General features: G+C 33.5%; 1 protein-coding gene across 1 annotated transcript in view; it reads left to right on the top strand.

The window, feature by feature from the left end:
* Window positions 1-9893, top strand: part of CA8 (carbonic anhydrase 8) — a 59298-nt gene extending 49405 nt beyond the window's left edge. Inside the window, exons 7-9 of the mRNA XM_032222220.1 lie at window positions 2843-2955; window positions 7055-7237; window positions 9373-9893. Coding sequence (XP_032078111.1) covers window positions 2843-2955; window positions 7055-7189 — 248 coding nt within the window. The 3' untranslated portion in view covers window positions 7190-7237; window positions 9373-9893. The remainder of the gene's footprint in view (window positions 1-2842; window positions 2956-7054; window positions 7238-9372) is intronic.
* Window positions 9894-17112: the final 7219 nt, after the last annotated feature.

Below are 17112 nucleotides of genomic sequence, written 5' to 3'. Positions count from 1 at the left end.
GTTAATAATTACAGTCTTTGCATAAAAATGGGATATGAATCAAATTAAACTGCTGTCAAGTTATCAACTTTGACCAACAGTTTTGACTTAACTGAATGGTTAACAAATATATCTCTGAACACAAGACACTTCAGCGTTCTGTAATTTAGTTATACTCTAGCTACATTGAGGCTGCAGCTTCAGCTAGTCATTCTCAGAATTGCAAATTCATTCTCATTAAGAGATCATCAGGATGGGAATACTGGTATAGCCCATTATAACAAAAGTTTTGAGGAAAACGTTACGTGTGGAATACTCATCAGGTAACATATTCAATTCTTCACAGGATTGAATCATAGTTTTTGAAGTATTTATTACTGTATTAAATTATATATATATATACATATACATATACATATACATATACATATACATATACATATACATATACATATACATATACATATACATATACATATACATATATATACATATATATATATATATATATATATATATATATATATATATAAATGTTTGTGTGTGTGTGTGTGTGTGTGTGTGTGTATGTATATGTATATATATATATATATATATATATATATATATATATGTATGTATGTATGTATGTATGTATGTATGTATGTATGTATGTTATATTTGTGCTGATAAATAAATAAGGGGAGACTAGTATAGATCTATTTCAAGCTATTTAGCTCTCATCAGCTAGCCATACCCTTACTGGGAATCGAGCCTCTTGTGACGAGCCGAAAGACAGAGAATGGAAGTAGTGATCTTCCTCCCATATTTGGGCATACCGGGGGTTGTAAATCTAAGATATATATATATATATATACATACACACACACACACACACACACACATATATATATAATATTAGTTTCACAGTACATTTATTGTGTTCATATTCTGTAATTCAGGTTGGAAATAAAGTAAGTTACTGCTCTGTCTATAGACACATGAAATTATTATGAATGGAATGTATGAACTACTTAGCAAATAGGTATCGAGATTCTGAGTTTTACACATATTTTTCACGAACCGTAACTAAGAAATACATTCTAAGAACAATACCCAAAGGATTGCCAAGATACACGAACATTTTGAACTTATTAGAACTGAATATTTTGACTTTGCAAAAAAAAAAAAACAACTACTCAGATGTTATCTTAACAGCTTATGTCCTTTGTTAGTACGTGAATTGCTAAGTTTTCACCACTCCCAGGCTGTGAATGGAATTGAAGAGTAAATCCTAAATAATAATAATAATAAGCCTGAAAAAGTCACCGAAAATCAGATGGTCAAGATCTTGTGGGATTTCCGTATACAAACCGACAAAATACTGGTGCATAATACATCAGACATCACATTGGTTGAGAAAAATAAGGTCACAATCATAGACATCACAATACCAGGTGATAGCAGGGTCGCCGAGAAGGAACATGAAAAAATCGCAAAATACCAGGACTTAAAAATCGAAATTCAACGACTATTGCACAAACCAGCAGTGGTAATTCCAGTGGTAATTGGCACACTGGGTGCTATTCCAAAAGCACTGGAATTACATTTAAAACAGTTAAAAATTGACAAAATCACCATCAGTCAAATGCAAAAAGCCGCACTGCTTGGATCTGCACGCATATTATGAAAATACGTTACGGCGTCCTAGGCCCCTGGGTGGGGCCTGACTAGTAACCAATGCCAAATCTGGCGAAACAACTGGCCGCTGTGATACAATTGTATAATAATAATAATAACAACAACATTGAACAGTATCTAATTTTTAAATAACATATTTTCTACTTAAAGCTACAGGGTAGATGATAAAATTGGCCGACAAATTCCAACCCTAGTTTTCATCTAACTTTAAATTTTTTAAAAATCTTTTCTAATTTCCACAGTAACACCAATATTCAGATTAATCTGCTCTGTTGTTTGATCTGTAGCTTATAACAAATGCCTTCCTCCTCTTTGACCTTTAGCATTTAGACCTTTATTTGTTTGTAAGGGAAGAACATCTTACATCTGTTTTTAAATTTTGTCCCTATAATTCCATTATTTAAGTGCATTAAATAATTGCATGCCAGTATTTTTCAACCAAACAAGATAAAGCTAAGTGTATAGAAACAACAGTTTTATACATATTTACTTATTAATAGATTTCAGTAGGAATTAGATAACTATTTACATGTGAGGAAGCTAGATTGAACATGAAAGGAACTTCAAGAACATATGCAAGAGAAAAATTGTTAGGAAGAAAAGATCATCAGCATTAAATCTGTACACTTGTTTAGGATAATTCTGAAAAGTGAAGAAGATGATTAATACTGGAGCTATTAGCAGAGGGTTGGAAATGAAATCTACATAGGCACAAAACAACATAAAAGTCTATTTGCACAAATACCATGCATCATATCTTGAGTTCAGTGCAATAGGGGAAGTTTGGATAACTGGGCTATTTCAGAGGTTTTTCTTGTTAGAAGATCATATGGATGTCCTCAAACTGGAAGTAACAAACTAGAAGAAGCATTGTGGTTGCCCTACTTTCTGTTTGAAATGTTTCTATCCTGTGAAGAATAGAAATGTTTCTAAAGGAAAGGACTGCTTTTATAAGAACTATCCTTGGAAGCAGATCACCATGTTTTCTGTTGCATTCTGTTGCACCCCACACAAACCTCTCTCTGCTGCAATATGATCTAGGGATCAAATCCTGCAGGTTGCCTTTTATGAGATACTTCCTAGAGACTCTGAACAGTTGTAGATTGCATATGGTAAAATGATTTCGTTTCTTCAAATATGTTTACATTATTGCTCTCAAACCAAGGTATTCATTCCATTTCAGATCCACTACTAAGAGACTTTTGGGTGTATGAAGGCTCTCTCACGGTCCCACCCTGCAGTGAAGGTGTTACGTGGATCTTATTTAGATATCCTTTAACTGTATCCCAAGTTCAGGTAATGGTTTTTCTTATGACCACAACCTGAAATTCTCAGTGAAAGGTTACAGCATGCAAATATGTTGCAAGGCATTATTCTTGCTTTTTTCCTGGAAATCTCATTAAATTGACCAGTTTATGGCTTTCAAAATAAAGGTTGTGTTATTAAAATGGAAAGGTCAGAAATGAAGAACGTGGTTGCCATTTTGTTCATTTATTATAAAAATGAAAACTTACTATGAAAGAGAGACGGAAACGTAGAGGGGAAAAGAGAAATAAATCAATAAATGCCAAGCAGTTTTCTTTTTTAAAAAAACCTTTACGCTTTTTCCCCTTAAAATAAACACTAGCAGATGTTTGAACAGATGTGCAAAATAGCCTTATTTGTGTGCTCCAGGACTTAATGCAATACTATCCAGTAGTTGCTGGCTAGTTTTGCTCTCCAGAGCCATTTCAACCAGTGCCAGCATATTCCATAGCTGACACAGAACTCACGTGAGTCTAGAGGACAATTATTGATACATGCAATTTTCTCTTCATGGGAAACTTCGGTTTCTGCCTCTCTGAAAGGACTTGTTTTTTGAATGATATAGGCTTCCTTCTTGTTACTATCCATGAAGGACATGATTACAGCATTGCAAGCGAGGCCAGCAGGCAACAGATAGTTAGGGGCATGCTGTGTTTAATAGATAGACTGCAGGTCACCTGCTGTTCTTGTTTTAAATAGAGGTGTAGAGGCTACTGAACCAGACCAGGTTAATAGTATTTTTCTTCTTCAAATCGCCTGACTTATTTCATTTGCATTGGTGGCAAGCAACTGTGTGTCAAACTAATTCTCATTTTCTTCAATGACTACCATTTTTATTTCATTAGTTTTTTTTAACTATTAGAGGATTTTGGGTTGTTTTTGTTACAAAAGACTAGCTTCTCAAAATGGCTACAGTAGTAGATTCTAACTATATGGAGTGGAAATCCATCAGCTTCACAGGTATTCCTGCTCAGGTAAAGACAGATACCTTACTTTTAATGAAATGTGAACTTCAGGACATTATTTCTAAGTGGCTGCAGATAAAAATCTGCTACAGTCTGCCTACAACGGAACATGCCAAAGTGTACAGAAGGATCTGATTAGCATATTTTAAAGCAAAGAGTACCCCAAAGGTATTTTTTGAAAGTGCAACTGGACTTTCTTCTCATCCAAGAAACTTCTTCAGATTGGATTGTCAGAAGTGCAGAAGTTCTGTCAAAACCAAAGAAGCTTCTTGGATGACAAGAAAGTCCAGTTGCCTTTTCAAAAAGCACCTTTGCAACAACCATGGCATGGATGACTGACAATCTCCAGTAGACAAAGAGTGATCCAGTATCAAAGTTTTATATACATGTCTGGCTTCAGTATTTTCTTATTTATCATAAATGACTCATAATAATCTCTATACTATAGAAACTAGTAGTTTCCATTAAAAGTAAAAATCCCATAAACTGTAGGGGAATAAGTCATTACCAAGCATACTCATTCACTAACCTCGGGGATTTTTTAATATATAAAATATGTCCTATATAAAGTTTTGACGCATTAAATTATGTGTACGGGTGTTCCAGGCTTCTTGCCACAAAATAGAAAATACTGATAAATATATATATATACTGTAGAGTTCTGTACACATTAAAACAATGAGGATATGCAGACAGAAGCATTTTCCTCACTTAATATAAAAGAGATTTAGAAGATCTCATTAGGAACATAAAAGAAAATTGAAAAATCTGGGATAATGTTACAGATTAGAAAGACAAAGGTGTTGTCAACAAGCATGGCAAAGATGGTTCAGTTTTCCTGAACTAAAGAATAGATAACAGTGGAGGAGAGGAGTAATTCTAGGGAAAAGGTCCAAGGCTAAGAATATTGCTGTGATCAGAAAAATCAGAATAGTTAAAAGTAGTAGATTTCACAGTAGCAATATATGGATCTGATAGCTGGATTTTAAAACAGAAGACAAAAGAATAATATTGCTGAGAATTATGAATATGTAGGTAACTACTAAGTGTACCACAGAACTGTAAAAGAACTCATTCATTTTTCACAAAATTAAGCCTGACCTATTTGGGATACTGTATGTGGTGTACCTAGGTAATATTCTAGACAAAAAAATTACAACGGTGGGACAGCATTGAGTAAAGACAACAGATAAAGTAGATAGATGGGATCAAAGATATTACAGGGCTATCTTGGAAGACCTACAAAATATTGCTGAAGATAGTTGAGATAACAAGGATTTGTCCATGCAGTCCCAGAAGAGAGTATTATATCTGTCTGTCTGTGTATCTATATATCTATATCTATATCTATCTATCTATCTATCTATCTATCTATCTATCTATCTATCTATCTATCTATCTATCTATCTATCTATCTATCTATATTCATTGCTGTTTCTTGTCCTCACTCATTCATTCTTCTGCTGCTGCTTTGTAGTAGTACTGCCATTACCTTCAATACTATTAACTTTACAGTATTCTGCTTTTTTCAGCAAGAAATTTTTCTGTTTTACATAAGATCATTTCTAACAATACTACATAGTTAAAATAGACTATTTACAGAATTTAACAATCAGATAGATTGTTAAATAGTAGTACAGCCATCACCTTCAATACTATTAACTTTACAGTATTCTGCTTTTTTCAGCAAGAAAGTTTTCTGTTTTACATAAGGTCATTTCTAACAATACTACATAGTTAAAATAAACTGTTTACAAAATTTAACAATCAGAGCAGATCTTCCCTTCTCTATTTTTTGCTTATAGATCAGTTGATTATACAGTAATGTCTTCTTGGTGAGAAGTGGGACATTTCTTGCTTGGCTAAAAAATTTTTTGCCTCCTGTGTTTATGACACTTTCTATAGTCCCTGTAAGGAGGGAAGAAAATCATTTTACTCATTGACTGATATTTTCTCACTAGTATAACTCAGTAATTCTGGAATAATTTTTCTCCACTTTTCTGATTTGCTTTTTCTCTCCTGTGTTCCAAAAATAAAAGACTTTGAAACACATCCAAGAAGCCATCTTCATGCATTTCTGATATTTTAATATCTTTTTCCTATTTGAAATGTAACTCCCCATCTCAACTGCAAGGTGCACAATCTGGAACCCTCCATTATGAATCTGAATAATTTCTGGCTAGAATTCCATTAGATTTGTTTTCCAAAATTTAAAAAACCTGATTATAAAGAATTAAAATCTTTATTCAGAATGGCAGGTCCTACTGGAAAAGAAGATATGTTTCAGTAGTGCACTATATTTAACATTGAATTAATAAATGTATTTTAGCCCTTTTCCTTCACTTCAACTCTTTAAAAACTTCCTCCATATAAAGGAAAACTACTAAACTGAAAATAAATTCCATAAAGAAATCTTGTCCTTACATTGTCCTGGTGATTCATTTTAAAAGCATATTGTTCTGTGGAAGACTTAGTTTTGCCTACTTCTCATAAACACTTTCTTTATTTTTCTGTTTTTAAAAGGTCAATTTTGTCCTGGTTTTCCAACAATTGGGATGTCTCCTTGTGGAAATATAAGGCTCATGTTACGATTAAGCAAGAATAGGCTATCAAAGCTTAGTCTTCAGTTAGAATAGCGAAGTGGCTTTGGTGTAGTAGGTTCATTTCAGCCTTGTAATCATGTCATAAAACAAAGGAATGGAAACCTGTTGAAATGTTGGTACATTGCCAAGTTCATAATGATTTTTTTCCATTTCTATTTTAATCCAATTTTTGTTGGAAACAATCACTAGTTTGATACAGTAAAGTCTACAATGCCTCAAAAGCCTTCCTCAGAAGGTGATAAGAAGATGATAAGAAATTTAAATTTTAATGTGAGAAGAGGGGAAAGGAATTAATGCATGGGGAGCATCTGATACACTTTATTTCTTTATTTTAGTTAATTTTAATTCAGTTTAAATGTATTCTTGGTTACATGTTTTTTAAAGCTTTATATGTCATAACAATTGAAATGGTGGGGTGTATGTTAAAGAGAGAAAAAATAAATAGAATTTTAAAAAATCTATATCTTTAACAGTGTAACTACTAATTGAGGGAGTTAAATAACAATGTCCTTGTTTTATTAGATAGAAGAGTTTCGCGGACTGAGGAATCATATTAAAGGAGCAGAGCTCCTAGAAGGTTGCGATGGAAATTTAGGAGATAATTTCAGACCAACACAGCCACTTAATGACAGAGTCATAAGGGCTGCTTTCCAGTAGCAGAGACAAATAATTAAAAAAAGAAAAAGAAATGAAGTCAAAATATAGGTAAGTGAAAAATGAAAATACTGACTTGTATAAAATATGACTTCTGTGCTAACTTCAGCATAATTTCCTCTAAAGACATATTCATTCATTTTGGAGAAGTGGAAAAGTATAATATCTGTACATTGTGTTTTGACCATATTTTCAATATGATATGAACTCATTTTTAAAGTCAGAGAATCACGGAGCTGAAAGAGGACATTTATACCTTAAATCTAATCTTGCACTCTGCAAAAAGTCTTCATATAAGATTCCCTGGCAAATAACAATTCAGCCTTTTATTTTAGCATATCCAATGAAAAAGGAGCTCATCCCCTTTTTGACTATTTGTTTCCATTTTTGTCAATAAATTGTTCTTACTATTACAATTTTTTCCCTAATATTCCTATTTTCTAATATTTTTTCCAATATTAGGAAATATTTCTTAATATTTTCCTTTCATTTAAATCCATTATTCTGTGTTCTGTACTCTGGAATGGCAGAAAATAAGCCTTGACCTTTGTCAGATGCATTTGATAATGATGTCATGTTTCTGCCAATAATCTTCTCTTCTCAAATGTGTAATTTGTTGTTGATAAATTTTAGGACAGGTCCTTATAATGTAACTTATACAGATAGTTCTTGATTTAAAACCATCACTTAACAACTGCTGTGTTCCCTTAACAAACATGGATTCGCTTAACAGCTATGCTGATGTATCCTAATTAAAAAAAAGTAAAATCAAATCTGGTCATATGTGTACCTTGACTTTTGATTGCAATGACTTAAAACAAGAAATCTACTCCCAATTGTGGTCATAAATTGAGAACTACTTGTAACTAAAAACCTAAAAGTAATGATTTTTATCATTTAACAGGATCACATAGCATTTTAACTAAGGGTTTTAAGGTTTGGAGAAATAAAACAATCCTTATAGCATGCGTAGCTGAAAGTTAGGAAGCTAAGACAATTGTTTTATGATGGCAGGGCTATCAGCTAAATGAATTGCCCTGTGCCCAATTTTATGATGGGCCAAGCAGCAGAATCTCAAATTGCAATGATAATAATTAGTTTATAAAATGCTAGTCTTATAAATGTTATCGTAATTCATATAATTTTTACTCTCATAATGGACAGAATAAAGGGGATGGCTGAACTATTAAATTTTACAAGATCCCTTTCTTTAATCTTGTTTCTTCAGCAGTTCTGGGTGCAAGAAGATGAGATAGTAGATCTCCATTGTTGCACCATTTTTTAAATTCTGTGCAAAGCAGCTTCAGGATTGCTGGAAATGCATTGGGAGCACAATACTGAGAAAGATGAAAAGTAATGTTTTCCCCACTGCACCTTTTAAAAAATTAAATTCTCTCAGTTGTTGCTCTTTGTTTTATTAGGGAACAAATGTTTCTCAATGTTTCCCCTAATGAGGAAAATAGTGCTGGAAATCGTGGAAAACTGCCACTTAGAAAAATTTGAAGGAAAAGTTTTAAATCTTTTATTCTGGCAAAGTGTCCGTTCAATATGAGATGTTCAATAGTTGATTTTGAAATAAATGATAACGCTGATTTTGGATCTCCAACATATCATTTAGCTTGTTTTTGTCTGGGAAGAAATGAAGGCTACATTTTGGCTGCAATTTTTAAAATAACTTGCAATTTTAGAAGCTTATAATAGAACTGAATATGGAATATATTAATATTCATGGAAGGCGATATTCAGTTAGAATTGTAGAATATAAATGTCAAGTTTTTCATATTATTTTCTCCCACACTGGTTCAAACATTTAACCTTATATCAAGTTGTATTTAGTGATTTTGCATTATTTTGTGTTTTGGATGCACATCACAAACATGCTAGACAAAATTACAGAGTAATGAAGGTTTCTGCAGTATTTGACTGTATCCATGGTTGCAAATTAATCTAAGAATTCATTAGGATATCACACTAAGCCATAACAAAGCAGTAAAGCTGGTGCATGACATTCAGATCATGCTCTTTGCTTACTTTCATAGAGGTAGCTAACCACAAATGGATTTCCTTCTGTAGCTTGCTAACTCTATTGCACAGACTGTGAACTTTGGCTTGTTCAAATAGGAATTTTAATTACACAATGAAAAATATATTAACTATGATATACTATGTTCTTTTTCATCTCCCAGACCCTTGATTCTGATCTAAGCCAGTTGATCTTGTCTGAAGATTTTGTGGTCCTTGGACTTGCCTAAAAGCTATTAAAAAGAGTCACCCTAGAATTCTTTTTGAATAATGGATCACATTGCTGGATACTTTTCTGAAGATACTGAACTGAATTTTTCTAGCAAGGAATATGATTCCCCTTTGAACTGACATATTGACTTAATATGACTTGCTTCAGTAGAGATGGCTGAAGATGTAATGTGGAGCCATTCATCAATTACACAGCGCAAAGATATAATCTTGAAGACTGTTTCTTTTTATCTAAAGGCTAACAATAGTTTTGAGACTACATTGTTGTTTAAGAGCTTACATAATTTTAGGTTTATGTTGGAATAAAGATCTGTGATATTGCACAAGCTTTGGTGGAGCTTTTTTTTAATAATCTTCATTCTCATTTTACTATTTGCTTGTTGGCATCTATAGTTTTCCAACTGCTTCAAGTCAATTCCAATACTCTCCATTAATTGAACGTATATTCACTTGGTGTAGGACTGCTTGTAACTGAGTGTAGTATATGTGCACATTAATGTTATTAACTGAATTTAATGGCTTCCTATAAAGGAGAAGTGATTGAATCTATTTCTGTTATGAGCCCTTTTATGTTCTGTCCTAGAAGCAAAGCACAAAGCAGTGAAACGCAAGATAATTTGATGTATCCAGTGACAAATAGCAGTGGAATGACTTCATCCTGGAAGCTTGTGTATGTCACGTTGTCACAAATTGTCACATAAAGACGTGATGTGAGAAAAATATTTTGTTAGTTTGTTAGTAATTGATGGTTGTAGAATCTGTTGTGTTAAGTCACTCGTTCTTAAAACACTTCAAAGTGTTTTAATACTTAATTCCTTTTCTACCCTCCACCCAAAATAAGATATGTAGGACACTCATATTTATGTTGTGATATGTGGTATGGATAAAAGATGAAAAGGGATACTTCAAAGGACTTAAATTTACAGAGTATCTTCTTTTAAATATGTATGTATTTTCATGCTTGTATCATTCTGACACCATATAAATTATTCACAGTAATAACTTATCACAATAAAACAGAGAGGATTTTGGAGATTGTAGTTACTGAACATGCACTTACACATGACTGTTTGATATATCTTATGAAAGAAAGCATACCCATGAAGAATTTATGAGAAAGAATGAAATATTCAATTATTTTGTTTTTGTTTTCTGGATCTAACATAGCTCCTTCTTCTTTAAATACTGCCCTGAAAAAAAAGACCACTAATTTAGCCAAGGGATTTATTCTTTAAGAAAACAATAAAAAGTTAAACTCAGAAACTTCTTGAATAAAGAAGAATTGAGATTAATCTAGGGATCCTGATTAATGTAAAGATTGTCAGAGGAACTGAAAATCTTGTCCAGTAAAGAAACAAACCTGGAAAATAGAACTAAAGATGCAAGAGAGCAGGATGGGGAGAAAATTTTCCAGAAATAAATTTGCAATTATTCCTGATTTAACAACAGCAATAGGAACTTCGATTTCCATTGCTAAGCAATGCGTTCATAATGTGTGACATCATAAGACTGCATTGCTTAGTGATGGCAATTCTGACAGTTCCTATTGCTATTGTTAAATGAGAATCATGGGTGGTGAAATGACAAGACTGAGTGGCTCACAATCTGTCTAGAAGGTGGCTAATTGGTTGGTATGGTGCATTGCGAGCATGGTCATATGAGGTGTGGCTGTTGCCAAGTTTGGAAAGGCACCCAGGTGATTGCCATGGCACAACAGAAGGGGAGAGGAACTGTTGCCTGAGACAGGATTGTGCACAGCTGGCTCATACTTTATAGCTGGGCTCCACAGAAGAAAAAACAATGAGTGGTACTGACTTACAGGAGTGAATTATGACCATTGACTTTGCTTGTAGGAAACTGGCAGGGAAGATTGCAAACAATGATCAGGTGACCACAGGACACTGCAACTGTTGTGTGAGCCAGTTGTCAGAAGCCCAAATTGTGATCACTTGACCAGAACTTTGAGAACCAGTCATAAGTACCATATGTTCTGCACCATCATAACTTTCATTGGTTGCTGAATGAGTGGTTATTAATTGAAGCATAATTGAAAAAAAGTCACTGTGTAGAATTGCAATGTGTTGAGACATTAAATGGAAAGAAATGGAAACTTCTGCAGTGAAGTGTGTTGGTATAACTGAATAAACATTCCCTCTATTGTATTTTATTTGCTATTTGTTTGGGGAAGAATTTTGAAGCAACTTCTGAAAAACTTCTAGTCTTCTCTTACAAGTGACATTTTTTATATACTGATTCTATGGAGCAGAATAATGGGACAAATTAGTATCAATATCAGTATATGTACAAAAGTGGGGAACTTAATTATGCTGCCAGGATTTTCATCATGGATAGTTGTGGACTTCAACTCCCAGAATTCCCCAGCCAGCATGGAGTTCAGAATCAGAATAGAGCTGCAAGGGACCTTGGAAGTTTTCTAATCCAGCCTCCTGCTAAAGCAGGAGATCCTATACCATTTCAGACCAGTGACTGTCCAGTCTCTTCTTAAAAACCTACAGTGATGATGTATCCACAACACGCAACATGTGTCCAACATGCAATGACATATTATCACATGACGTATCACAACTTTTTTCCCCTTCACTAAACTGGGAGTGGTCTGGTCTGTGAGATTGACACCCCTGAACCACATCTGAAGGCAAGCAGTTAACCAGGCACTGGTTAAATGTCCTTACTGTTAGGAAGTGTCTCCTCAATTCCAGATTGCTTCTCTTTTATTAGTTTCCATCCGTCGTTTCTTGTCCTGCCCTCTGGTATTTTGGAAAATAAATTAATCCCCTCCTCTTTGTGGCAGCCTCTCAAATACTGGAATACTGCTATCATGTCCTCCCAGTCCTTCATTTCTCTAGACTAGCCAAGCCCAAATCCTGCAATGGTTCTTCTTATATTTTTGTCTCCAGGCTTTTAATGACCTTAGTTGCTCTTCCTTGCACTTTTTCCATGTCTCAATATCTTTTTTATAATGTGGTGACCAAAACTGGATACAGTATTCCAGGTGTAGTCTTACTAAGGCTTTACAAAGCAGTACTAATACTGCTTTAAAAGTTGAAATTCAGTTATGACTTGAAGTCCAGATCTTTTAAAGTTGTGACGTTTGAAAAAAAAGTGCCTTAGACTGTAAGGTAAAGTTAATGAATATTTGAATGCTGTTTTACATTTTTACATACAGCCTAGTAGAACTGCATGGGGCTATCTTAAAGTTGATTTAATTTGAAAGAGTTTCAATTGGATTACCTCTATAAAACCAACCTTCATATTATTTCAAGGATTTAAATAAATTCTGAAGAATTGAAGAAGCTTTTTAGATGAGAAGCGAAAACTTTTCAAAGAAAACAACAAGAAAGTCCAGTTGCCTTTTGGAAAAAGCTCCTTTGGGTGAACTTATATACTAGTTTGCTCTCTGTCAAATATCCTTTATTTTGTACTGATATATAGATTATTTTTTTCCAACTATCTCATAATTATGTTATTCCTCAGATTTGATGATAGATTTTAGTTAGAGCCTTCACATGTTATTCTTCTGTTGCTTGCCATGTATCTGCAGAATCTATCTATTACTGTAGCTTTTTGACTTGGCACTAACTGGAATGCTGATCTAACTTTATATTTTAGTATCAGAAATTCTTGAAAAAAGGGAATGTCTTTTAAGGTAGCTTAGATATTAATACTTCTACCATACAGAATGTCAGCATACGCCTTCCCTCTTTCTTAGATACTCTTTTGATCAATTATTATCTGTCTACTGCTGTTCTTTTACATACCAATTCAAGATTGGAGGCTCTTTCTGAGTTCAGAGATCTTTGGAAGGCTTTCCTTGTTTTTTCCTGTCTCTTAATTTTTGATGCCTTTACACATGCCATTGTAATTTACAACAGCTCTCTGAAATTCTTTGTTAAGTTCCTTCACTAGATCTTTGTCTTTCTTGGCCTTGGGTTTCTCTTCTAGGCAATTTCCATCATTTATTCTTGGTCTTTGGCATTCTCTTTTCAAATTCTTCATTAACAACTTCTTTGATTTCTTTCTGATTTTCTTCTAGTTCTCAATTGATAAGGTTCAGGAATTCCAAGTGTTCTTGGTATTTTTCTTGAAAGTGGTGGGTATAAGATGAAGACTATATCATATCCAATTCTAATGTAGCTAACCATGTAATTATTCTAAGCCTCATCAAATGAAACAGTGTATAATTTAAAAATTGTCAGATATGAACTAAAGAAGCAAGTTTACTGGAATAAGAATACAAAAAAGCCAATATGATTTCAAGTATAAAAGCAATATATTGTTAACCTGATGCAATCATATAGCTAAAAAAGAAAATGTAACTACTCCCTAAAGTGTTATTTTTATATGTTAATACAATCAGATATTAATTTTTAACAAATGATTAAAGGAACATACATTGATGTAATAATTTCTAAATCAGCCCAAAACATTTGTATTACTTCATTTTCTATATATCTACACTACTTTTAATAAAATTCATTTTTGTTCGATACTTTACAGACAAGTTTTATTTCTTTAATACTGGGAATATATTTCTTACATCACTCCAGCTCAGTTTCATTTAGTTTTATTTAGGAAGGAGTACTCAGCTTGAACAAGTATATAATGTTTAAATACAATTATGGACTAATTAGCTACTCAATCACTCTTACATCACACCAGGGACTGGCAAGAAATAATGGAGCTATTGTACACAAGTATATAAGAGAGCTGTGTTAATTAGTTTAGTGCTAATTGAGGCCGAGAAAGTAGGTATATGCTTGTCCTAAGAGATTTTAGCAAAAGCCATTATAATTGTAATGGTGCAGCTTAACTTTTTATATCTTGACATGGAACTTGCACAATAGGCCATGTTCTAAATTAAGTGATATATTTCTGTTTTCTTGTAAGTACTTAGTTAATATTTTCTCAGAACTTTGTTCAGTGATCTCTGGCATTAAAGTTCTTCTACAATCAATAGTAAAATAATGTGCCTTTTACTCACATTAAAAAGTGATGATTTAAAAAGCACAATAATATAAGTGAGCAGAAATGTGCAGAATAGGAATTATTACAGAAACTCAGTCCTAGAAGATACAAAAGACAAATATCATCCCATCCAACTACAGCCGTGGCCAAACCAACAATGAAAACATGTGTTTTGTCTAATGACAATGAAGTCTTTATAAAGCCTTAATAAAATGTGTGCAGTGTTTTGCTTCACTGGACTATATTCATTTCACCAAATTGAAATCTGGTGAGACTGAAAAATTAGTAATTTGATCTAGAAACCAAATCTTTCATGATAGAGAGAAATGCACCTGTGAGTTTTTTGGTCTTTTGCAGGAATTGTTTACCCCACTTCCTAACAGTCCAAGCTTTAATTTAAAAACTGTTTTGAAAATGGCTGTCCTGAAGAGTTACTGCCAAAGGGTGTATTTCCATTTTAGAAAATGTTCTTTAGCCTAATGGTAACCTCACTTCATGTGGGTATGTGTCAGAGAGGAAAATAAGTTGGTGCTCTTTGCAGATTTCCTTACCACACTCATCCTATTTGCCCTCTTGCTATCATCTCTGTCAATCTTCTCATTCAGTTCATATGAATCACCTTTATCTGAGTAAATCTTCTTAGATATGTACACAATTTCTCTGCTGCATGCCACCACTCTGTTGCAAATGTTTTTATTCATTCAATTTCCCTGTGTTATTGTTCTCCATCCTAACCTTTTGTCCATACTCTACTTCTTTCTGTATGTGTTGTTTCATCCTTCTTCATCCTCATCCCACCTCCTCTGCACTTACTTTCCTCTCTGTATCAGCCGTAGAAATTAGTGGTTGTTCAGAGCCGGTCATAGAATTGGAAGAGGGGGACAATCATTCTTTGAACCACATTGTGCTCCTGGGCATTGATTTCATGGGACTGCCATTGATGGCAACTGGAAATTTAGAATTAAGCCCAACTGACTGTTTCCAGTAACAATAGACTATGGAATATTTTTAGGGCTGAAATAAAACTGATCAATAGTTTGTTATGATAAAAATTTGGTATTCAAAGAGAAAAATTAAATACAAGAAAAAAATACTAGGATCACATTCAATTTTCAGTTACAGAAGTGACTTAATGATATTAAAATTAAGACAGCCATTCTACAGACCAACTGCATTCCTATGAATATTTGTTTGCATATCAATAAAAACATAAAGTATTTTGTATGTTTTATTGGTGTGTGTATACAGAATTTCTTATTCCACGTATAGTCCCCTTAAGCAAAAACAGTACAAGGAAAAATAATTATTGTTAAAACAGATTGATGTAATCTATAAAGTATTAAGTTGACCTAGGAAGTTGCTGAGGAAATCTGGGTGACAATATATTAAACTTTGAGGAATGTGGAGACCTGATGACTCAGTATTATTACACAAACTAAACTAATAAACCCAAATGGAAATCTTGCACAATATTTCACAGGCACAGAACTCACTTTTCTAATTTTTTATAAAAGATTTCAGTGATATGTACATTTCTATAACACTTCTATATCCCATTCAAAATGTAGTCTTTTTACTTTTCTGTCCTTCAAAATGGAGACTTGAGATTGCACTTGAAAGATGGTCTAGAATAAAAATCACTAGCTGAAGAAGAAATTTTGTAAATTCCCAAATGAAAAGGTTTTGCTACAAAAGTCAGGAATACATGATCATACGAATTCTACCTTATTTCCATCTGTAGATTTTCTTCTGACTTACACTGTTGTGAGAAAGGACCATCAGATCTGCCCTGCCACAGAAGAATCTGTGTCAAACCTTCTATCCTGCTGTCACGAAACTCTTTTCAGTCTTCACTGTCTCCCTGGCTGGACATAAACAGTCTTTCAAACTCACTATGGAATTTCACTAACATAATTGTTCCATTCTCTTCTCAGACAGGGGGAAGACAATGCTGCCACAGTGCCCTTGAATGAGAAATGGAACCGCTGGAGGCTCCTGCTTTCCTTTCCTTACAGAGCCTGCTTTGTCTGCCTTCAGCTAATTCAGGAATGATAGACAGCTGTGACAGTTGGCCTATCCACATGGTCCAGTGAAATTCTGGGAATGAGCTTTATGTTACAAGATGAAAACACATTAAATCGTCCAACATGCTTTCTTAACTTTTTATTGCTCACGAGGCTCTGGTTTTGTCCAGCACTCCTCTGTTATGGCCTATACTTTTCAGCATGTTTGATGGAAAAATAATGAACAGCAGCAGGTATATCAGATGTATCAGTTACTTTTTTAAATAGCAGTTTTGAATGTTCAAATCACTTTTATTTCTCCAGAACATGTAAATAAAAATATGGATTAATAGCTTATGAGGAAGTTATCATTTTTACAAATAAAAAGAGGCTACTTTACCAAAAAGTAGACATCTTCTGATAAAATATTTAGAAAATAAATATGCTATTTCAATTAATTTTGAGTATATAGTAGGGCTGAATATATATGTCAAATATATTGCCTATTTATGCTTTTCCTCCATGAATAGAATGAAAATTATTTTCAGAGAAGTGCATCCATAAAACTTACAACTCTTATTCTGTAAATGGAAGTTTGTTCTTTCTTTGAATGAAGCAGAAATGTAGTATCCAAATCATCAAAATGGCTTCATTTTTACAGTCTGTGAAGATTAGTTTTGGATC

This window comes from Thamnophis elegans, chromosome 8 (genome assembly GCF_009769535.1).
Source record: "Thamnophis elegans isolate rThaEle1 chromosome 8, rThaEle1.pri, whole genome shotgun sequence".
NCBI classification, from domain to species: domain Eukaryota; kingdom Metazoa; phylum Chordata; class Lepidosauria; order Squamata; family Colubridae; genus Thamnophis; species Thamnophis elegans.
Note: the sequence above shows the minus strand (reverse complement) of the source record. Positions and strands in the feature narration are given on the sequence as shown.